Source organism: Monomorium pharaonis, chromosome 2, assembly GCF_013373865.1.
Source record: "Monomorium pharaonis isolate MP-MQ-018 chromosome 2, ASM1337386v2, whole genome shotgun sequence".
Taxonomy (NCBI): Eukaryota; Metazoa; Arthropoda; class Insecta; order Hymenoptera; family Formicidae; genus Monomorium; species Monomorium pharaonis.
Genome location: NC_050468.1, coordinates 5,935,259 through 5,960,487, shown reverse-complemented (window position 1 = coordinate 5,960,487; position 25,229 = coordinate 5,935,259). Strand labels below are relative to the sequence as shown.

Below are 25,229 nucleotides of genomic sequence, written 5' to 3'. Positions count from 1 at the left end.
AGCGCGCGACAATCATTAAAAAATACGATGCTCGCATGAAACTTTACTCGCACGGCACTCCCGTGTATTAATCACGTACGTGACGCGTACACCGTAATACGTTCCGACAGAGAAATTAACGCGAAGTTAAAAGAATACGAGCGGACGATACGTTTGATATCCGCGACGTCGAGCAAAGTAGTGGACGAGCCTGAAATGGCGGAACGACTTCGTAACACGCATAAAACTCGCGGTCAACTTCACGCAGTTCTCGCCGGCCTCGGTGCTCCTCTCACTGCACTTACGCGCACCTCCCGCACCTTAAATAATAAACGCTTCCGCGTTGTACAGCGTTTCGCTCGGGTTGCAACATAAGTATGAATAAATTATGAGTGAAATTAAAATTAAATATCCGAAATAGAATGTAAAAATTGTTGAAGAAATGATTGATTATATTTTATCAACTGACAGAGAGCGCGCCGGAAATTTCAATCGAACGCACGTCTCGAAATACGCAATTTAATAAAGCTCTGACATACGAAATACCGAATTTCTGTTAAGCGGTTGATAAATATTGAAATACGACATTAACTATGTTTGTATTTACCGATTAAACGCATCGCGACACTGCTCGGTTTGAAGTCAAATCCGTTTCGTTGTCGCGATGTTTTGTTAATAACCGAAAACCTTGATAATTACATCGACAATTTCATTCTGATACCGCGAAGTGTCAAACGAATCAATTCAATTAAGACCCACCGGGCAGACTATAAATATACAATCAGATACAGAGAATTCAATATTGCGCGATACATTTTACGAAATAAATGCCAGATATATGAAATAATAATAATCAATCGATATATCACAGCGATTACGAAATTATACTCTACACAGCGAGTGATATGTCCGCGTTCTCTAATCGTTTACGGAGAATAAGTGAGTTTTTTCTTAATAATTGCCGCGGTCACGAGAAGCAATAGAGCACAACGTCACCCCGGCTATCCGCGGTATATACTACACCTCACTCGTGCGTCGTGCGAGGTAGCGCTATCATGCGAAAGTGGCGAACACAACGACTCGGAGTTCGGAGTGCTTATACGCACTGCGCGTACGACATTGCCCACGTGCATACACACGGCAGCACACACTAGGCCTAATTACATCGCGGCCATCGCGGGTCGCCAGGAATTGTAATTACGATCACTGATTAGCGCCATCACACACACTTTCCGCAAAGCATAACGATTCCGACCAATCACGTACTGTATATCAGTTGGTTACGATTACGGTCGCCCAATCCAATGCGTTGAAACGTTACCGTTACGTCTCATGTGCATGTGTGTGTATGTGGACTGAAGTCGATCGTGATAACTTGGTTAGGTTCGCGCGCGATAATCATCGGAATGAGGTTAGTCGCACGTATATTATCCACGCGACGTACACTGTGTCACGTATATTGATAGAATAATAGTGAAGAAAATACGAGTGGACGATCCTATGACATACATTTGATGCCCGTGACATCGTGCAAAGTTAAACTACAGGCAAACCCAAGATGACGAAACGATCGAATTAGTAAAATGCGCGATCAAGGCAGCAGTCGACACTCTCTGCACCGATGCTTCTTACATATTAAATAACAGATAATGCCTCCGCGTTTTAAGGTGCGATTAATATCTCATGTTACAGCATAAGTAAGTGAGTGTATAGGTTAGAGACAAATATTTGGAATGTAATATTTAAAGAAATAATTATCGACTGAGTCTGTATGTGGGTGTGTTTTTGTTAGTGTTAGTGTTAGCACACCGTAAATTCCGATCCAACATAAGTAATTTAGTACAGCTCTGATATACAAATACTGCACCCCTGTTAAACGATTGATAAATATTGAGGTGCGACATTAACTATTGTTTGTACTGCTTGTAGTTACTGATTTAAATGCATCGCGATGCTGCTCGTTTTGGAGTCGATCCGTTTCACTGTCGCATGACGTCAGTTGGTACTGATGGAACATCTTGGAAGACAGCACGGACAACTACATCTCGATTACCGCAATGTACATACCATGCGAGACAATTTAATTACTAATTATTAAATGGTTTAGCAATCAGAATTTAATATATCACACGTGCGATACGTTCGAAATAAATACAAAATATTCGTAATATTCGTAGTGATCAATCAATACAGCTGTTTGTAGTTCTACGTAATTACTCTACAGTGAATTGTAAATCATATTTGCGTTATAGATCTTCAATCTTTTGTAAAGAATAATTGCCTCTGTTCCCAGTGCTTGTCGCATTTGTGCTTCGAGAAATATTCTTACGAGCGGCTCACGGTACTACCTATTCGTCCGAGCACTACCGTGCGAATGATGAGTCGTCATTGATGACACCGAGACGAGACCCAGCGGCCAGCGTACGCACTGCGTGACCGCGCCGCGACCCGGCGCATATGTACAGCGACACATGAGGCCTATTACGTTGCGAAAACGACGTGGGCTGGGAATTGTCAGTTTATCACTTCGAAATATTTCAAGTATTGCTTAAAATTATATGCCAGATGTGCAATTTTTCAGTCCGTTCTGTGTTACAACGTGCGAAAGTTTTGGTAATTCCTGAAACTGTGGAAATTGTACAACTTCACTTTGATACCACAAAATACTACGCGAGTCAATTTAATGGCTAATTAAAATTTATTGAGTCTAAAAATATACGTTAAAAATTTAGCATCACACGTGCGATACATTTTGAATTTATAAATATAAAATATGATACTATTGCTAATCAGTTGATGTGTGTATCAGCTTTCTTTACATATGAATTATTTGAACAAATAATTTGTATGTTGATTTTATTTCTTGCTTCTAACTCGGATAGTATATTTGACTTAATAAAAAATGTTCAATGTAATGTGAAAAACGTTCGAAGGCAGAGACTGGCTAAAAAAAAATAATTTTCGCGAATAAATTTTAAATAAAAAATCTATAATTGTGATTTTAATAATAACATTAACTTCTATTTCGATGAAATAAAATGCGTAAGATATTCCAATACGATTAAATAAATTTATCATAGAAATTAATTTTGCAAATTGACAATAGATAATAACTCGTTGCAATACTTGCAATCTTTCGGGATGAAGTAATAAAATGGCTTGCAACATCTCATTCACGGTGCTACGAATGATAACGTACATGACTTGGCGTACATATTAATCTTGTGCATTTATCAAATGCAAATGTCCACATTAAATATGCTAATAGAATTATAAACTCTGAAAAGTATTTTTTGGTGTTATCTATGATTAATAACATGTTTATTGTTTAATACGAGATCTATAATATTGAGAAAAAGCCATGAATTAAGTTTTTTACGATTTATCAAATAATTACAATATTCTTAAGTTTGATTGCAATAAAATTTCTCTAGTAAAGCGTATAAAAATAGTTATTTTGCAAACTTAATTTGCAAAATTTGTAACGGTACAATGTGAAAAATAGATTTATATTTAGCATCTACAAAATTAAAAGAAATTATTGATCTCATTCTGGTGTTCAAAAAAAGCATCTTTTTATTATTTTGCCCTAGTAAGCATAAAATTATTACTACCGTATTAAAACAACGATATTGAATGATATGTTATATAAGTAATATTTGCAAACACATATATATATCATGTTTAATGCAGTATAACCTCAATATGAACAAACTTTGATCATGGATTGGAGATAATGTTAAAAAAACATTTCAATAATATTTTAAAATTTATCTTTTGAACACTTGTTTACATTTTTGTTTATACAGTATTATTTTGAATATAATTTAAAAAATATCTGCAGTTACCATTTCTAAATGTTACTATAATATTTCTTGTTTACTGAAGTGGTTTTGTTTATCATTTAATATTATACTTCTGAATACTACGCGAAATCAAATTAATAAATATAATGCATTAAGATCTAATTAATCCGCTTACAAATATAATTACTATATGCATAATACACTTTAGATTTATAAATGTAAAATATAATTGTTATGTAAAGGAAAGACACCAAATTTGGGAATTTTCAAATTCTATTTTTCTAAATTTAGTACACATTTCGTCAGATGCTTTTCGACATATATCACGAAAATATTAGTTATTAAAAAAATATATTATAGTATTACAAAAACTATCATACCATTTAATAGAAGACATTTTAGTTTATATTCATGTTTTTATACTTGTCTTTTTGCTGTTGTTTAAGAAGTCTAAAACTAGTCCAAAAACAAAATGGTATTCCAAATTTGGTGCCTTTCTTCTATTATTAATCCTTTGTGATTACATCTCCGAAAAGTTCCGTGCTGGTCACACCGAAGTATAATAAACCTCAGCCTATTCTTACTTGCTATATTAATAGTTTTCATTATTTTGGCAAATAGAGAATACTGAATAAACTTAAGATACTGTTTTAAAATACTGTTTATCTAGTAGCGAATGTAGAAATTTAATTTTAACATGAGAAAAAAGTGTAATTTTTAAATAAGTAAGATACAGAACACAACTTTTTGGAAGGTCTACTGGACTCTAGATGACCACCAATGATTAATATTTAGTTTAATATTAGCACTTCTTAAAATGATGGAAAGTCACACTGCATGTTAGTATGTTTAAAACATACAGAACATGCGTATAAAACACAATATAAAAAATTGTATATTTTATTTATGTGAATAAATTAATGTACTTTATAGGAATTTTATATTAGATTCTCTGGATAATCTGGATACAATCTCTCTCAATCTGAAATTGTTTCTCGATAAATCGGATTTTTTTCCAAAATGAGCTTTAAATATTTGTGGATATTTTAACGTTTTTTTTTTCTTAAATGTTTTACAACTTTTATATGATATACAGTGTAACAAAAGAATGGCTCAATGTCGCTTTGGTTCTGATGGAAAGAGTATCTGATATTACTTGCATGCGTAACATACATTCTCACACATACACATTCTCTTTGCCAAGAAATTCATAAGAATAAGGTATAGATATAACTCAGCGGAAAGCGCACGGCGTCGCAAACAGTCTCGTCTAATATATGCGCGACGCGTCTTCGCTCGTTGCTCGGATAACTTTCTTCGTCGAGGTTTTAAGCGGTCGGACGGTCAACTTTATACGTCCGCGCTGGCGAATTATGGAAATCCTTCCTGAAAAAGTTCAAAGTGCGGCGGGACCACGCTAACGTGTCAAAAGGTGCAAGTCGTTGTTAAAGTTCGTCAAAACTTTTCACAAAAAGCATTAATGTTTGTCCTGACGCTATCACGTTATCATTTTAGCACGCGATTACATATTTGCGATTTGATAGCGGAGATCAGCGCCGGAGGTACTTAATATAAATAACTTTATTAATCCGCTTGCTAACGAAGGGCCATAAATCAGTAATTCACTCTAGGGACTCTAAAAGTTAAATTTCTCTATTGAATATGCGGTTGTATTTCCAAAATTATTTTAAAAAGTTGAAAGTACGTTTTTAACAATAATCATTTTTGTCCAAAAAATTTCTAAACGTAAAAACTGCTTCCCTTCTCTCTTGTTTCATTCAAGAATAGCAGTTATGACGCGAGACAATGTGGGAAACGTGTCACGTTTATATGATTATTAGTCCATATATTTTATCGTTTGTCATTCACTCGATTTACTTGGGGCAGGGGTGATTTGTCGCTTGCAGATTGTTACAATGAAACTTGTGAATTCATGTCAAAGTCGAAGGTTCTCTCGCGTCCTTCGACGCGCGAAAATTGTAATAATCCGAGTACAGAATGGAGTGCGCGTGGTGCTGCGTTGCTCACAAAACGCTCGGCGTGGAGCCGAAGACGCGAAAACACGTCCAAGAACTATGGACCCTAGACGCGTAAAGCGTGTCCCGCGTGCGAACAAGCGATCGTAAAACGTCGCTCTGGATCATTGGCCAATGACAATCGGGAGAGAGGAGCGATTTGAAACTTCCTACGTGAACACTTACTCGACACGTCGCATAAAATTCGCGCGTGCTTCATGAGCTCGAAACTATTTAGCTTAACGCTTTTAAGAGAAGATTAGCTAGTTCTCATTTAATTAGTTCCTAATTTACATTAATTTATCATTCGAAATTAATAAAGAGTTCTAGAATATCTTGTAATAAAACGTATCTTTCTCAGCTCCTTAAGTATATATACATAGATGTCATAAAGTCTTAACTTCTTGAGTGTGTATTAATGTATCATGCTTGTTTTTTTAATAAATATTATTAAAATTGTGATTTTTCGAATTGTAAAAATTTCAAAATATACTGATACAAATTTAAAATAGCAACTTTAAAAGTTACAAAAATTTAAAGTACTCTATAAAATGCAATAAATTTTTTTAAATAATTGTAAAGGGATACACAAGTTTGGAATGACATTTCTAAATTAGCTTTTGATAGTTTAGCATGTTAAACTTATATTCTTAAAAATTTAATGTAGGCAATTAAAATAAATTTTTATTAAACAAATCATTCTGTTGTAAATAACATATTTCTTTAAATTTTAAACAATCGTATCATTAATAGAAAAAATTAAAAAAGAAACAAAAAATGTAAAAAATTAAACAAAATATAAAATTTCACTGTTTCACTGTTCTATAATATTCTGAAGTCATATTTGATAAAAAATTTTTACCAATTTGTTGCAAAGGTAAAAAATAAATAATTAAAAAAATTTGACTTTGACTAATAAATAATATTTTTCCTTAATCCACTGCTTAAAAAAAGTATGAAATCGATAATCGAATCTATTGAAATATTATCGTTTTACTGTGACATTAATTAATTCTCTTGCTGAGCTAATTTCGTGAGTCTGTCATCGCCGAATTAGCAAATAATTTGTATACATGATTATCTATACAATTACCATTGTAATTTATTTATTAGTAAAAAGTAAAAAACTAAATAGCGCTCGCAAAATGCGCATCTGTAATGTTTAATATATTAAAAAACGCAATTATACTTTAAAATAAACAAAGCGTTTTCGCGCATGGATTGTTAATAAATAATATTTTTTCTAATGTTATTGCTCTTCGTGAGTGCCCTCGTATTTATACATTTTGGAATAAATCGCAGAAGCGCTCGCTAAAAGAATTATTTATTTTGCATCCTTAAAAAGTGGGACTCAACTACTTTCACTAACTGATAATCATTACTTCTGGCAATCATATTTAATCAATCACTACCAAGCAACAATCAACAAACAATGACAAACAAATAACGTCCAAACAAATTTTGTTTACAATTAATTAAATATTCATATATACTAGATATTTATTGTTATTACAAATTATTCATGTACATATGCCTGAGTACTTTAGATTAAACAAAGCACTTCTAAGCTTCGATTGTTAAAAAATCATTTTTTTTCTAACGTCATTGATCTTAGAGAATTTTCTTGCATTCGTATATTTTAAAAACAAAGAACGCAGAAGTAGTTAATAGATGTTTTGCTGTATATATTTAAAAACGCAATTGTACTTTGGAGTGGACGGAACGCTTCCACGTTGTTAATAATATTTTTTCCAACATATATCATTGTTCTTTGAGATTACCTTTGCATTTGTACATTTTGGCACAAATTGCAGAAGCAATTGCCAAAGGAATTATTTATTTTGCCTTCTCAAATAATGGATCCCAACCAATCGCCACTAACCGACAACCATTAATCAACCACACTTAGCTAACCGCTACCAATCAACAGCCAGCAAACAACAACCTTCAAACAACGTTTGTTCACATTTAATTAAATGTTCACATATGTACACAAAGACAATTTTGTAGTAAAAATTACTATGTATGATAATAACCGCGGATCGTGAAACAATTACAAAAACTTTTTCTTTGTTTTTTCATCCAATGCAAGTGTGTTTTATAATTCCTCCATGGTCTGTAATTACTACTACACATAATAATTTTTACTATAAAATTTTATCTGTGTACTATTCGGGTAAAATGTTTATATAAAAAAATATATAAACATGTATAAAATATGTTTATATATGTTTATACTAATTTTTTTAATATAAAATTTCTTTTTGATATAAAATAAATAATAATATTATACTGAAAAGACAAAAACTAATTAAAAAGATAATTTTTACATTGTTTCTTTTACAAGTTAAGTTGAAGAAATGAGAAAAAAATTGTTCATATATAATCATACACACATATTTTTGATTTATAAAATACATATGATTATATATGGATAATTTTTTATTTTTTATACCCAGCTTTTGGTATATATATATATATAAAATGTGTTTTTATATAAATTTTTCCCGGGTAGATATTTGTTATTATTACAAATTATAATTATACTTTGAATTAAGTGAAACTTTCCGAGCTTTGATTGTGAAAAAATGATTTTTTTTCTAACGTCACTGATCTTAGGAAATTTTTTTATATTTTGCCTCGTTAATAATAAGACACGGAATTAATAGTCGAATCTATAAATATATCGAATGTTGTCACCGTTTTTTCGCGATAAGAGATTGATTCTCTATTACATTAACTTCGTGAGAGATTGTCATCGTGAAATTTGCAAATAATAATTTGTATGATTTTATATACAACTATATTACAATTTATTTTTAAGAAACAAAAAATAAAATATTACATAACGCGCGTGAAAAGCGCGGTGTCTGCATGGTAAAATAAATTTGATATACACGACGTATTTTTTAAATATTTTATATATATATTTTTAAGCTAGAATTTATTTACACAAAAGATACACGATAAAAATTATATACCATAAATAAAAATTAAATACAATATATTTTTTATAAATTTTGCAAAATTTACAATATACTATTTGAAAAATTGTAATTTTAAATCAAATTTTGTAATATATTATTAAAAACTATAATGCATACGGATGCACAAAAAAAATTTAATATACAACTGATTTTCCAAAGAAAAGGGGAAAGATTAAACTGATAATAAGAAGCGCATCTTGAAATGCAGCCGAGCTTGCGCAGTAGCATATATTCAGGAGGCTCAAGAGCTAGCAACATATGTTGACATGTCTAGTGAGAGGTTAGGAAAAGGTTTTGTTATGAAATAGTAACGTAGTGCCTGGAATGTGGATTGGAACTTCACATCAGGAAGGATTTATCTTTGATCGATTAGTTGAATTTACCACAGTTTGCCACCGTCACCGCTTGTCATCGATACATCAACGAATTATAAAATAAAAAATTTATCCGTTAATACAGACACGGTTAAATTGTGGTCAGATTTGCTATGGATCCAGCCTTGCTCAAAGAGCGAGAGCTCTTCAAGAAACGTGCTTTAACTACACCAGTGTAAGTAATTACGTTTTTTTTTTAATTTATTCTCATTATCTTATTGATATGCGTACACATATTTAAAGCCAAATTTTGACAAAAAGTAATAGAAAATATTTGAATGCAGACACTAAATAGTGTAGGTTCTTTATTTATTAAATCTTTTTATTAAATCCTGTTAGATCTGATATATATATTAGCAGTCGAGAAGTAGCAAAAGAAAGAATGTAAAATATAATGAATACAATAACTAGCAAACTGTAAAATAATATTGTTCTACATAACCTTAAAATTGGATTGAAAGCATCTCTATAGAGTAAAATGAGAGAAAGAAGAGCTTAGTATCTTGAAAGTGATATATTAGTTTATTGTGAAAACAGGAAAACTTATATAACAAAACGCTACAGACTATATCACAATCAAAGATAATAAAGAAGTAACCGAAATATAGTTGACAGTGTCAGATATCCACTAATTGACACAATAATCTCTCTCTCAAAAATAAAAGCATTTTTTACTCTATTGCACCAAGTGAAACAACTTAAAAATAGCATGTTATAATCATATATATCGCAATATTATAATCATCTGTAATATATACCATAATCTTTAGATTATTTACATCAAAATATAAATATATTTCTGATAACGTTACAGAGTTGATAAAAGAAAGCAAGAGAAGGAAACTGCCAAAGATGAATCGAAGAAGAAACCTAAAGTATCATTGGTATCTACAGGACCAAAGTTGGACATGGTTAATTATAAAACCATGACTGGTAGTACACAATATAAATTTGGCGTGTTAGCGAAGATAGTAAAACATATGAAAGCAAGGCATCAGGAAGGGGATGATCATCCGTTAACATTAGAAGAGATTTTGGATGAAACAAATCAATTAGATGTTGGATCAAAGGTAACATTTTTTATTATATTTCTATTTTATATTTCTATATCCTATTGAGGCAAACTATTTATTTCTTTGAATGTATTTTCAGGTGAAACAGTGGCTACAGACTGAAGCTTTAGTACAAAATCCTAAAATTGAAGTAACTGAAGGTAGATTTGTTTTTAAACCTATGTATAAAATCAAAGATAAAAAGTCCTTACTGAGACTTTTAAAACAGCATGATTTAAAAGGTCTTGGTGGTATATTATTAGAAGATATACAGGAGAGTTTACCACATTGTGATAAACATTTAAAGGTAAGTACAAATAAGTAGAAACTTATTTTTCTGATTGCAATTTGAAAAATTTTAATACTTATATATTTCAGAGTTTACAAAACGAGATACTATACATTATACGACCACTTGATAAGAAAAAGATTATTTTTTATAATGATAAGACAGCGCAATTTCCTATTGATGAGGAATTCCAAAAGTTATGGAGAGCTGTTGCAGTAGATGCTATGGATGATCAAAAAATAGATGAATATCTTGAAAAGCAAGGAATTAGATCAATGCAAGATCATGGACTCAAGAAGCCAGCACCAATCAAACGAAAGAAACCCGTTAATAGAAGAAAGCAGTTTAAGAAACCAAGAGACAATGAACATTTAGCAGACGTTTTGGAGACATACGATGATTAAATAAGAATTGTATGGATTATCCCATTATCAAGTAATTTATCACTTTTTTACGTAATAATTACTAAAATATAACTAAATGTAAATAAGAATATTATTAAATTAATTTTGTAAATAATAAATATTTCAAGTAAAAGTATAAACATAAATTCATAAATCAATCAACATAAAAAGCATTTTTGGAAAAGCATTCTTTTCTTAGCTTATGTAGTCACTAAACGCAACTTAATACATACAACACATTCCAAATGTTCGTTTACACTATAACGATATTTAAAATAAATTTAATGTTTAATAAAAATTGTAGCTATGATTTATTTCAAGTATATAATAAATACATGAAAATTTATTGTCATTTTGTAAGTACAAAGTAAATAGAATTGTGTAAGTCGTAACACTTATATTGTGGCTGTGCTCCGATATACACTGTCAGTACTAAAAATCTGTTACATATACTTATAGATTTTCAGTAGTGAATTTTGGAACGCAGTTTATATGTATTTTGTTTACACACTCGCAATCAGCCTTTCAGATTTGAAAGAATGTTTAATTTGGTGGAACAATTAAAAAATTATAAAATATATATTACTATTTTGATAGAAGGATATTACAAAACTATTAGAAAACGTTTTATCTTTCTATGTTTTATTTTCCCTGAACTAAACTTCCTAATATATTTTAAAACCATAAGTTATGATTTAAGTTTTTGTAACTTATATATAAAAATCTGTATATTTTTTTATATTACTTAATATGTGATTCTTATTATCTTCTATAAATTAAAAACTGATCGTTTCTTTGGCATTCACGTTACTTTGCTTTTCTTTCATTCATTGTATATCATTCATGTAATTGTATTCATTTATGTAAACAATTATATTCCTGAATGTCCTATTTCATTTTCTTATACATCTCCAGAGATTGTATCAATTTTTTATTCTAACGATTTCTTTTTATATTTGTAACATGTATATGTATATTTAGAGTAATATTAATCCTTCGGTAAAGCAGAGTCGCTTTTTCCTCGCGAATAAGCACGTGTTGCTTTACCACCGAGCATTCTGTCCAATAAAGATTGTTTGTTTCTTCTTCTAGCTGCAAGAACTTCTCTGCATAATTCATGGAAAGATTCCGCAACCTGAGCAACCTATTATAACAATTATTTAACAGTTTAAAAAAGGCTTCTAAAAATCACATTAAGTGATAAGTGTTATTAAAAATTGCAATTACCTGCTCAGCTGCAGTTATTTCACTAAACCAGCATTCGAAATCTTTTGCTAATATTTCTCCCTCCTCAGCACTAACTTGTCGTAAATGGACCATATCAGCTTTATTTCCAACAAGGGCAAGAGGCATCGCAGCTTCGGGATCGGCTACCGCGAGAGCTTCTTTGGCCTTTCTAACAAAAGTAAAAGAGTTTCTGTCTGTTATTGAATAGACTAACAGCAAGCCGTCGGCCCATTGTATAGTTTCCATTGATGGCAGCTCATCCTCACTCTAAAACATGAAAAGATATGCAATAAATCTATATAGATTAATATATAATTTGTAACATCTTGCTGTACATAAAGATTACCTTTGGACAGGTATCTAAAATCTCGAAGAGAATTGGTTCACCATCGACTAGTACCTCATGTTTATATCTGGTTTCTAGAAAGTAAAATAAGATTTCCTTTTAACACAATTGTATAATAACTATTATCTATACACAAAATTGTGCATAAAAGTAAAATCATAATTCCATTACTTACGACGTTTATACATATAACAACGTAATACTTTTCAAAAAAAGCAATTCTAAATTTTTTCTGAAGTTTTTTTAAAATTTAATTGGTAAATATTTGTATAAAGATAATTTAATTTTAAAATAATTTTCTTTAAATTAAAATCAATATTGTTAGTATAAACGCCAATTGTCAATTTATTTGGAATTTCACACGAATTCTACTGTTTCATCGAAACAAAATAAAAATTAATTTAAGCGGGAAAACAAAAGTAAAGTAAGTGATATGAAACATTTTAATATTTATTTTTATTTCTTGTTTTATTCATTAATTTATCTATTAAATGTTAACATCGTTTTCTTTCTTTTGTTTATAATATAATTTTAAAAATATCAAGGACATCAAATTATTAGTAAAGTTGCTTCAAGATGGTTCAAAGAAAATTTATTTATTTGTATTTATCAAGACATTGATTTATAATTCCTTTATATTTTATCATACATCACAAAAATATATATAGCGTATATACTTGTAAATTTGAATAAGTAAAAAAATCTAACACGAATATCTTTGTAACTTTGTTACGCGAATATTTAAGTTATAATAATAGAACAAATTTGTATTTCATTAACCAATTTCTCGGATCGGATTTACTTTACTTTGAGACGCTAACTCGACACGTACTTTTCTCCTGTCTACGACCGCGTCTGTATTTGTGCAAAACGAAGAGTTTTGTTCGAGTATCAACCTCGCATTAGTACCCGTCCTATCTAGTGTCAAATTCGTCTTCGATAAATTTAGAACGAACGCAGACTGTAGTATGCAGAGAGAGAATATACACAGCCTTAGAAGCGGATTACAGTTGCTGGCAATTTTTCAAACTGACATTATTCTATTATATATTTTGCTACACACACTAATTTTTGTAAAGTATATGAATTGATAAAAATTAGTAACAAATGTTAACGTTATATATTAGAATCTACAATTTTATTATACAATCGCCTTTCTATTAATGAATTCAGCTTCCAAAACTATTTCTAAGACGCTGATTGATTTAACAAATAAATCTTGAAAATTATTTTGACATTTATAACGTCATATTATCTTTACGATGTTAACGCATCTATAATATAAAGCGCAAAAGACACGATGTATAATAGTTTATTTCTTGAATTGATTTATAATATAAGGAACATATGTTTCAATATTTTAATAACTTTATTCTATAATAATAACTCGGAAAAAATTTTTCTATATATAAACATAAATGTCTATAAAATGTGTTCATACTTCTTACAACGTCATTAGATATTGTCGATTCATATAATTAATTTACATTTTGCATCGAATATTTAATGCGTTTTACTTTTTTGAAATAGAAGTTAAAATTATAGATAAAATATAGCAATTATAGATTTTTTTTATCTCACATTTATTTGCAATAATTATTTTCTTAGTCAATCTCTTCGAACGTTTTTACATTACATTGTACATTTTTTATTAAGTCAAATAAACTGTCCTAATTAGAAGCGAGGAATAAAGTCAATATACAAATTATTCGATTAAATAATCGATATGTAATTGATATGTAATAGAAGGCTGATACGCATCAACCGATTACCAATAGTATCATATTTTACATTTAAGTTCAAAGCGTATCGCATGTGCGATGCTAAATTTTTAATGTATAATTTTGGACGACTTATTAAATATATTTTAATTAAACTGACTCGCGTAGTATTCCGCGGTATCAAAGTGAAGTTGTCAGTACAATCTCCATAGTTTCAGGAATTATCAAAACGTGGCACGTCGTAATACGGAACGATCTGTAAAGAATAGCATACAGTTTTAAGCAATACTTGAAATATTTCGAAGCGACAAACTGTGGCGATTCCCGGCCCGCGTCATAATTCGCATTGTAATAGGCCTAATGTGCCTAATAGTGCCGCTGTACACATATGCGCAATGTCGCGGCGCGGTCACGCAGTGCGTGCGCTGGCCGCTGGGTCTCGTTGGTGTCACCAATGATGACTCATCATTCGCACGGTAGTGCTCGGACGAATAGGTAGTACCGTGAGCCGCTCGTAAGAATATTTCTCGAAGCACAAATGCGACAAGCACTGAGAACAGAGGCAATCATTCTTTACAAATGACTGGAGATTGTGTAACGCAACCATGATATACGATTTGCTGTAAAGTAATTACGTAGGACTACAAACAGAATGTAATATTGATCGATTGATTACTAATATTGTGTTTCGCATTTATTTCGAACATATCGCACGTGCGACATTGAATTCCGATTGCAGATTTTTAAACTATTCGGTAATTGATAATTAATTTAGCTCGCATGATACACTTCGCGACTGATCGGGCTGAAGTGCTGTCCTCAAGATTTTCAATCGGTAACTCACGTCGCGTGATAGAATGGGTTGACTCCGAGGTTGACTCCAAAACAAACAGCATCACGATGCGTTTAAATGAGTAATTACAAACATACTTAATGTCGCACCTCAATATTTATCAATCTTAACAGAAGTTCAGCATTTGTATGCTTTATTAAATTAATATGTTCGAACTATACGTGCAAACACACACACACACTCTCCCCCCCCCCCCCACACACGCACGAGTCGAAAATAATTTCATTATACGTAGACATTTATTGTATCTAATTCAACTTATACGCTCATTTATTTACGTTTTGACATAATCGCGTGAGATAATAATCGCGCCGTAGGCAATAAAACGCGGATTGTCTGTTATTCAATAATTGAGAGGTGCCGACAGTGCTACAAAAGGAACATTGGGGCGGATGCCGCGTGAAGTTGGCCGCGGATTTTTACAAACTCGTTACGCCATCTCAGGCCCGTCCGCCGCTTTACTTTGCACGACGTCGCGGGCATCAAACGTATAGTCGTAGCATATATCGTCCGCTCGTATTTTCTTCGTCACTTTTCCGTCGAAATGCGGTACACACAGCGTACGTCGTGTTTGTACAATATGTGTTATATTAACATTAACCTCGGGAGTGCCGTGCAAAGTTTCGCACGAGTATTGTATTCCGATGATGATTATCGCGCGCGATCCTAACCATGTTACTCGCGATCGAGTTTAGGCGGGAGTTACACCTGTTGTGTAAAGCGTCTCGTGCGATTGTCTTTTAGTAATCAGTAGTGATCGTAATTAGTACGTGTTTCGCGAGTGAGTATTGTGCAAGTGCCATCATGGAAGGAGCAACTCAATGAAGGGCATGGGAGAAGGAGACCTGGGAGGTATCGGGTATCGGCGGAGAAGCCAGTGAGTAAGTAACTTAATTATACTTATTATTTGCCTAATTAGCCATTTATTCCCGCGAGTCACATGGCACGTTTCGATTGTAAATACAAATACATAATACATATGTAATATTATTCATTCATGTGTGTCTGTTTGGTCGATCCTGAGTAAGCAACTGAGCACAAACAGACACGAATGAACAACTAGCTACGACACAATGAATTCGAATGGCACTTCCAGGACACTGTTTACACTTATTGGCTGCATACCGATATTCATTGCTTGTGCTGAAAACCTCTGTAATGCATGTAACGTAGATTGGAGCGTGTTGTTCATTCACGTTTGCGTTCGCTTGCTTGATCTGAATCTATGTAATATACATAAATATATGTTTAACATGTCTCAGATTTATAACGATTTCCGTTATTATACATATATGAAAATAAGACAATTTTTTTTAAACATTTTTACACGGAGTTCTTGATAAGAAATTAGTTCTTTTTAGAAATTATTTTGTATGTATGTTGGTGTGTTAAATATTTCCATTTGAAAATGAAGCAATATTAAAAAATCTAAGATATACAGTAATTTGGTTTTTAATGTTAATTATTTAGGCTATTGTAATTTCAAAATATTTGTATTTTTCAGGTTAACATTTGTGTTACAATTCCGCTGCTACACATCGATCGGTGAGTTAATTTATTTTTTGCCTCAGCTTGACATTTATATCTGTTATATATTTTTTACCAAATACGTTATGCACAAACAGACGAGATATTTAGCAAATGCATTGTATGATACTTGGCGTGAAAGATTTGCATTTGACAATTTAGTTTTGATGTCCTTTCTATCGCAATTTTTGCACTATATCGTAATGGATTTATTTTATTTGCCAATATCTTTTTTAATGCTTTTTTATAATAATGATACAATGATTTGGGACGTCTCTAGAATATAGATTGTCATCAATGATTGTCACGATGCAACATCTCAAATCGGAATTGATAATGTAGAATCATTTGTGCACATTAACAAGTTTTCTTATGCATTTCTTTTATAGAAGTGAAAATTCTTTTCTAGAATTAATAAAGTATTAATATCAGTCTGTGACTTAGACTTTATATTGAGAACAAAAATATTTTTTTTAATGCTCTATTTATCGCGACTTTTTACGCATACGTAACTTAAATTTTCGTAGTGCAATTTCATCTTAATTAGGCATCAAAATCTAATTTTTGAAACTTGATATTGTTTGTTCCTGTCGTTTACCAATCTATGATTTTCGAATTTTGTAAGTACAAACTGTAGATCTTTTATGTTAAGCAAATATTGTTGTAATGTGATAGCTTCACAAATTCGACTAAAAATACTGCAAATTAACTTTTTTCTGTTTTTGATATAAATTCTATAATACAGATTGAATACGTATATTTTCATTCTGGAGAAGGATTTCCGAATCAATGAAAGGAATAAAAAGATTTTGCGATACAAAAATTATTGTGTAAAACAGATGTCTCCAGGATTCCCAAGTCATTAATAAAATTGGAAAAAAAAATTTGTGAATCGGTTCACGCCTCATAAATAGATAATTATATCGATATGATACGCATTGGAACAGTATTGATAGCGATATTGGTAATTGCATATCGGTAGTCATTAGTTATATGCTTCCATCTTAATTATCGTGAAGAAGATTAGGAGAGAAAATAGAGAAACTTAACGCTAGATGATAGGAGACGATAGAACATCAAAGAGAGAGAGACAGAGAATGTGTCGCAACGTATACATATCGTACAATATACGAATTGTGTCAAATTTAATATGAATAATCGTTTTGCTTCTCAGTTTAACATGATCTCAATTAATTGTTAATTAACATTTAATTTTCGAACCATTTGCGTCTTAGATACTTTCTTAAGATACTTTCACGTGTCTCATCCGTCTTTTTGAAACAAGTTTTCAAATAAGTATAAATACGGGCCTAAGACCTTTCTCACCTGATTGATGATCGTATTCCCCGATGTATCTCCTCGTCAGGAATCTCACTGTCAATGCTGAAACATATATTGGAAATATATATTGAGCGCGTACATGGTTCAACGTGACATAATTATGTTGCATGTGGTATAATTGAGTTGGCAAACTATAATGACAGGCTACTTGTAACGTCACGTCTCGTATTCGTGTGCATCGCGGTGATCTACATTTCGTCCGTTTGTTACAGTCGCATCTGTTTACACAAGAGACGGGGAGAGACGGGGAGAGACCGGGAGAGACCGGGAAAGACGGGGAGAGACCGGGAGAGATGGGGAAAGACGGGGAGAGACCGGGAGAGATCGGGAGAGACGGGGAGAGACGGGGAGAGACCGGGAGAGATGGGGAGAGACCGGGAGAGACCGGGAGAGACGGAAGAGACCGGGAGAGACCGGGAGAGATCGGGAGAGACCGGGAGAGACTGGGAGAGACCGGGAGAGACGGGAAGAGAAAATCAACGCGAAAATATATATTATAATTATTACGTTATGAATCATATCTAATATTTTGCAAAACAAATTCAAAAAACTAATAATGAGACTTGATATATAATTAAATTTATATAATTAACTCTTATATAATTATTTCCATATATGTAACGAAATTTCATAAAATATAGAATATCCTTGTAAATTCGTGAAATAAAACACTATAACAATAATATTCTCGAAAATTGAATAAAATATTTATTTGTCAATTTCTATTTTAAATAATTTTAAATAAAGTTTTTAAGACATTATTATATGCATCAGAGCTTAAAATTGAACAATCGGAGATTCTATTTAAACTGTTATGCGATTTATCCTTAGTTTTCTTACAATTAAAAACTGTTATAGGTATTTGATAAAAATGTATTACAACGATTAAATATTAATCCCTTTAAATTAAATTTTTCTTTACATAAAAGGAATTATATCAGTCAAGTAAAATTTAAAGTGGTATATGTTTATATGAAATAAACAAATTATATATAATATAAATGCATGCAGGTTTATATACATCCCAGACGACACAATGTCTCGATTTTGAACATTGTGTTGTCTGGAATATAGATATAAATTGACGAAATTTATAAATAAAAATACTACAGCAAAAATTAAATAATTTATAAATTTATATTTTAAAGTAGTTTTTTAAACATAAGAATTTTTTAAACATAAGCTGACTAATCATAAACTAGACACATTTAGATTCGTATGTGCGATAGTTCAGTAACTCTTAGTCTACAATAAAGATTCAAGCTTTAAATTGTAAGAAATTGATCAATTATAATTGAATATTCTTATAACTTGGATTGGTCAGTTTCTCATGGCTTAAAGCTTAAATGTAGACTAGCTTTCATTGTAGACTAGGAGTTATTGATCTGTCGCACATACGAATCTAAATGTGTCTAGTTTATGATTAGTCAGTTTTAAGCTCCTATGTTTAAAAAACTATTTTTAAATATAAATTTATAAATTATCTTATTTAATTTTTATTGCATTATTTTTATTTATAAATTTTCAATTTATAAATTGTCAATTTATATTTATGTCCCAGACAACACAATGTTCAAAATTGGGACATTATGTTGTCTGGGATGTAAACTTGCATGTATTTATATTATATATAATTTGTTTATTTCATATAAACATATACCACACTGAATCAAAACTGTACATAAATTCCAATGAAATATTTATTCTACTAATAAAAAATTTATTAAAATTGGTCCAATAAATTATGTTATTATCATGATGTTTTATTTCTTGTAACAAAGACTAATTCGTTATATTAATAAATGGCTAATGAAAAGGTTTAATGTAATATTTGTACTATTAACAAAAAGTTTATTGTATCAATGAGTTTTAGTCAATAAACGTCATATATTGATACCATGAAGAATATTTTTTTTCAATGCACTTTAAAATTTACTTGACTGATATAATTTTTTTATGTAGAGGGAAATTTAATTTAAAGAGATCAATATTTCATCGTTGTAATACTTTTTCATCGAATACTTAGCAATTTATAATTGTAAGAAAACTTGCGCGAGATTTAATAAATAGAATGAAGAAAAGAGGTTAATCTCGTGCTGACACATGATCTTGATATAATATTGCAACTAAACGTATTGTGATTTGATCGGGAGAAGCGAGAGCTACAACCTAGTGACACGCTTTGAGGTGTATACCACACTATTTTTACCACGTACTCGTGTCTACTACGGCGCCACAAAATCTTGAGCAATGCATTAACGCTACCGCTTATTTTATTTTTAAATATGTGCGGTGAATATACTTTCTCTTTGAATATGAACAGTTTATATTGATTCGAGTAATGTCGATAATTAATCCAAGTTTAAATTTTTAGCTATAAAGTTAACGCGAAATTAAGTCCGCGAAATTAGTAAATTAATATGAAATTAACTTGAATTAATTTTTTATCGAAATTTTATCGAAGAAAGAAATAAGAATATAGAAAAAGGGGAATTTTTTATATTAAATTAATTGATAGTTAATTTAATAATAAATAAATTTATTAGTTTATAAACGAATTTGTGCGAATATATAAATTAAATAATTAGAATAAACGTTTCATGAATATGTACACATTAAAAAGAATATAAGTATATTTCTCTATCTTAACATATTGTTTATGTACATGTGTATGTAATATACTTGAAATATGTATATGTATATATATATATATATATATATATATATATATATATATATATATAATGCTTAGAATATAGGTTTTTGATCGACAGGGACGCGTGGATGTTTTGAAGGTCAGCAAATTTATTAGTGATCAGTTTATTTGCGTTAACATGAAGATCACTGCCGCTTCTTTTGATTTAATTCCAATGTCAATAAAAGAATTCAGTTTTAAATTTTCGATTTAAAATTTTTTAGACATACAAATTTTTGTGAAAAATCCTGCTATAAAAATAAATAAAGTAAATTAAAAAATCTAATGTTTGATTAAAAGCAGATAAAGTGATAATTAACATACTGGAACACAAAAAAAATATTAATATTTTGAAAAGAAATTAAAATATATCAGTAAAATTAGAAAGTTTTTAAAATTATTTTTGTACAATAAATATTTGAACAATAAATATTTAATTTAAAATAATTATTGTGTTTTTTATCTACATTAAAGAAGCTATAAAAAAATATACTGATATATATATACATATGCTATCACGATATCTTTTAGATATTTGCGTGGCTTGGAATATGAAAGCAATAATAAGATTTGTTTTTTATTCCTGCACTGGTGCAATAAGTTAAAATAAGACAAATATATTTATAAGACAAATAATTTTTTCTCATTCTTACTTATTGCAGCAGTGCAGGAATAAAAAACAAACCTAATATTTTCTTGATATAAAATTTCAACTACAAAGGAATATTATAGAAGACATGATAAATCTAGATTCGATGATGATATAAAACTGGATATAAAACAGGCCGATTTTGAAGTAAAATTTTATTGTATAAATATAGCAAGCACGTATTTTGCAGCCGTCAGAAAAGACGCACAGTTCTGGCAAGGACGGACCAATTATTTATTCACCTATACCTTTAACACTTGCCATTACCAAAAATACATGCGTTAGCTACTCTCCGAGTCTTTAGTGTATATTTTATATATGCATTTTCATACGTGTATTAACGTGGAACGTGATTTGTGCTATTTGTATATGTACTTGCACTTAAAACGTTATCTTTTAATACAAGATTTTTTTTTTCTTGAAATACATCTTTTCTTTTATTTTGTTAGTCTTCTCTTTGCAATTGTTTGTTTGAAAAAGAGCGTAATAATGAAGTAGATTTTGTTCTTAATTGTAGAACGTTCGATTTACGACTTTCCGATTAATTCTAAGAAATTTCGATTTACATGGGTAGATTTACATAGGTAGAAGTGTCTACTGAGTATTTTCCATTTTTTTGCATTAATGAGAATTGGAATAGTATGCAAGCTTCTAAAAGATTGCTATTAACATTTTTTTAAATTTATAATCAGTTTTTTCCACCTTCTATTAAAGATTGGAGCTAGAAAATATTTGAGAATTTTATTATAGTTGTTATATAAAAATGATGTTAAGTTGTGTGAAAATGATGAAAATCATAAGAAACAGCAAGAAACATAATTTTTCATATGAGAATTCTGTTCTTTTGTAGCATAATATTTATTATTAAATTAGTTATCCCACGAAACAGAAATCTACTTATTACGCAGTGATTCCATTTTTATTTCTATATAAGAGAGATGTTCTGCGAAAGATATCCTTCTCGTAATACTAATTTTAATTTTTCACGACATTTTTATTTTACTATTTACTTTCATAATGTTAGTATTTGCATTAATGTAACTAGCTTAATTACATTTTAATAATATGGATTTACGATAAAAGTGTTTTTGGTCGAAATTTACTTACCACTTTTGCCGACTCCTGGAGCTCCTATCACGGCTACCTTAATTTCGCACAGCGAACTCTTCTTTCTTCTGATACCTCTAATCGCATTTGACGTCATACTACAAGCATTTGTCACTGCAGAAAAGTAAATAAGAACGATATTGAAATTATCGTACGAAAATGTCGAATAAATATATAAGTGTTTTCAAAACGTATATTAAATTTTTCTATTTAAAAGATTTCTTTATTTAAAAGATCAAAATTTCTCAAAAAATTTCTCTATTTAAAAGATCAAAATTTCATCAAAATTTTAATTTTATATATTTTACAAAATACAAAAAAATTATTTTTGCAAAAAAACAGTTATTTTTATATAAACTATAATTATTATTGTTATTTTTATTATCAATGATATTTATCGCTAATAAGTTAAGTATTGTTAATTACACTGAGAAAAAAATTTTGTTAATTCGACTAGATTTTTCAACTCGATTAAATTTCTTTAGTTAAAGTATTTATTCATTTAACTAAAATACATAAAATACTTGAATTTTAAATCAAATGTTTATGTATTTGACCGAAGTATATAAATATTTAAATTAAACAAATTTAATTAAGTTGAAAAAATTAATCACGTTAACAACTTTTTTTTCTCAGTGTATAAATAATCATTAATTACTCTCTCCTTCTTTCTTAATATTAATATTGTTATTAATAAATTAAAAAATTTACGTATTTGCATTAAACAGATAATCAATAATAAATACATTTGAAAGGAAGGGTTATATATGAGTTTTGTATTTATTGTTAAGCTTCATCGCGAGATTAGTATTCCGTTGTTTCTTTAGTTTATCGATCAATCCATTTACCAGGCATTCTATTTCTTCTAAAACACAATAAAAAAGGCAAAAATTTTGACGGCACTTTGTAGCATCCGCCGCTTGTTACTCTTTGGGCGCGTGTTTGAATAAGTTGCGCTACACTTGGAAAGAAGAAGGGAGCGGCAAGAGCGTCCTGTCTAGAAATGAGAGAAAGAGAGACAAAACGAGGAGCGGATAAGAAGAGAAGGCAAGATGTGACGGGTACATTAATAGAACGGTTTGCACACACATGTTCCGTGGAATCTCGGGAATTTCTTCCACTGTCTAACAATGTACCGGGGTTACGAATACCGGGCACGATGGGAACGATAGTGCGGTTTGTTACGAAATTCCCGTGTAATCTCGTGCGCGATGATATAGATTTGACATCGCTTCTAATCGAGTTCATTAAAGTCCGCAATGACTATTTAATCATAGCATGTCATTAAATTATCACTAACATCAATTAACACTAATATAAATCTCTAAATAAATCTCTAAATGGTTGTAAATGCGACAATTGGTGCAAACGTTCTTCTCTTAATTTCTAAAGTGTTAAAGTATGCAGTGATGTATTTAACGGCATAATTTCCTAAATGAATGCGCGTTAATGGGTGTTAGAACATTTCACCACATAATAAAGTAGCCGCGATTGTACAGCGTAGATATAAATAAATGCTATAATGACGTAAAAAATGCAAATGAATACACGTAATGTAAGTGGACAATATTTAACACATGTAAATATACCTTTTGCCGAGAGAAATACTTTCTCTCTTTCTCCTTGCATAACTGTGGACCATTTTTTTTACCTCTTTTTCCATATTTGTTTAATAATCATAGTACATTTTATTTAAAAGCATAAAAAGCTACCCACGCGTATCTAAATTATACAATTATAAAGTAAATAAAATGCAATTATTTTTCATGCTTGGAAAACGTTTGGTAAATGGATTGATAAATACTCTCTATAGATTTAAATTATACTTTAACTGTATTTTTTTAAGTCTATACTTTGACATACTATATTATATGTACCAAGATATACATGATTATTAATATGTGATAATTTTTTCTATGATAAAAGATAAAAATATCACAGCTATTTTATATCTGAAACTTATAAGCAAATATACGTCTATTATAATATATAACCATATATTTAAAAAATTAAAGTACTTTGGGACTTACCGGGTCAGCTAAATACACTTCACTGTTAACACCGCTATTATTTTATTGTTCTGTTTTACACACTCTACTGATTCATATCGTGATCAAACTGTTAATCGAATAACAGGATGCATAGCTCTAGCTTGAGTTATAAAAAATACAAAACGTTTCACGGAATAATTTATTGACAATTAATGTTGCGGCTGAAGATAAAAAATCGTACGCGCAAGATGCAGGCAGATAGAGCATAGCAGATCTGTTTATCGGATCGCGATAACTGGATCATACGGAGACGAAAGAAAATAGATCTGCTGATGATCGCGCGTCTGTCTACGTGAAGTTTCGTTCGAATTCGCGGCTTCGTGTACCGCCACGGCTCTTGGTCTCAGCGCAACTGTCTCGCCCCATTCTCTTCTGACTGGCTCGCGAGGCTCGCCGGTTCCTTTATTGCTCTTAAGCCATGTACATGCGGTACCCGCTTCCGGTACAGATGCGCACAGACGAAGGTCGAGATTCGAAACGGCCGATGTCCCTCCGAGCCTTGCAAACGTGCCATCTTCTGACAGGATAAAATTGGAGCGGACATACGCATCGCGGAAAATCGAGATGTAATCAATGTTTCTTAGAAATCCGGAACTTTGCCAAATGCTAATTGAATCGTGATTAGTGATTAGACAATTATAAAAGTCATTGTATTAAATTATTCTTAATAAGCTATTTAATTGGATGAAGTATTTTAGCTATATACAATATTTTTAAGAATGCGTTAAGGATATTTATCTATTTTCGCAAGAATTTATATCATAATGTTAGATAAATAAATATCTAACATTAAAAATGTAAAAATT

General features: G+C 30.6%; 2 protein-coding genes and 2 long non-coding RNA genes across 5 annotated transcripts; 3 read left to right on the top strand and 1 right to left on the bottom strand.

Moving 5' to 3' along the window:
• Window positions 1-1,348: 1,348 nt before the first annotated feature.
• LOC105838941 lies at window positions 1,349-4,721 on the top strand. The gene is made up of 3 exons (XR_001139262.3): window positions 1,349-1,646; window positions 1,909-2,038; window positions 2,273-4,721. It is a non-coding gene; the product is annotated as an uncharacterized LOC105838941 (long non-coding RNA).
• Window positions 4,722-9,034: 4,313 nt separating this feature from the next.
• LOC105838943 (transcription initiation factor IIE subunit beta) lies at window positions 9,035-12,142 on the top strand. Of its 2 annotated transcripts, XM_012684893.3 has the most exons (5): window positions 9,035-9,336; window positions 9,976-10,231; window positions 10,314-10,520; window positions 10,592-10,937; window positions 11,999-12,142. In XM_012684893.3, the coding sequence occupies exons 1-4, from the start codon at window positions 9,275-9,277 to the stop codon at window positions 10,904-10,906; spliced, it is 840 nt and encodes a 279-aa protein (XP_012540347.1). In that variant the 5' UTR covers window positions 9,035-9,274; the 3' UTR covers window positions 10,907-10,937; window positions 11,999-12,142. The 2 variants fall into 2 exon arrangements, with proteins under 2 accessions (XP_012540347.1, XP_028050139.1); XM_028194338.2 differs by lacking the exon at window positions 11,999-12,142 and having other exon boundaries at window positions 10,592-11,474.
• Window positions 11,232-25,169, bottom strand: LOC105838945 (ras-related and estrogen-regulated growth inhibitor). The gene is made up of 6 exons (XM_012684894.3): window positions 24,403-25,169; window positions 22,373-22,486; window positions 17,907-17,963; window positions 12,480-12,553; window positions 12,134-12,400; window positions 11,232-12,050 (listed from the first exon to the last, which is right to left on the bottom strand). Exons 2-6 carry the CDS (start codon window positions 22,467-22,469, stop codon window positions 11,895-11,897), a joined length of 651 nt encoding a protein of 216 aa, XP_012540348.1. The 5' UTR covers window positions 22,470-22,486; window positions 24,403-25,169; the 3' UTR covers window positions 11,232-11,894.
• LOC105838946 lies at window positions 14,757-18,252 on the top strand. The gene is made up of 3 exons (XR_001139263.2): window positions 14,757-15,934; window positions 16,558-16,598; window positions 18,134-18,252. It is a non-coding gene; the product is annotated as an uncharacterized LOC105838946 (long non-coding RNA).
• Window positions 25,170-25,229: the final 60 nt, after the last annotated feature.

Coding starts and splice junctions, on each gene's coding strand:
- LOC105838943 (XM_012684893.3), top strand. CDS start 9,275: ATGGATCCAGCCTTGCTCAAAGAGCGAGAGCTCTTCAAGAAACGTGCT. Junction 9,337..9,975: donor CGTGCTTTAACTACACCAGT/GTAAGTAATTAC, acceptor ATAACGTTACAG/AGTTGATAAAAGAAAGCAAG. Junction 10,232..10,313: donor AATTAGATGTTGGATCAAAG/GTAACATTTTTT, acceptor ATGTATTTTCAG/GTGAAACAGTGGCTACAGAC.
- LOC105838945 (XM_012684894.3), bottom strand. CDS start 22,469: ATGACGTCAAATGCGATTAGAGGTATCAGAAGAAAGAAGAGTTCGCTG. Junction 17,964..22,372: donor TCCAGGAGTCGGCAAAAGTG/GTAAGTAAATTT, acceptor TATATGTTTCAG/CATTGACAGTGAGATTCCTG. Junction 12,554..17,906: donor GGAATACGATCATCAATCAG/GTGAGAAAGGTC, acceptor TTTACTTTCTAG/AAACCAGATATAAACATGAG.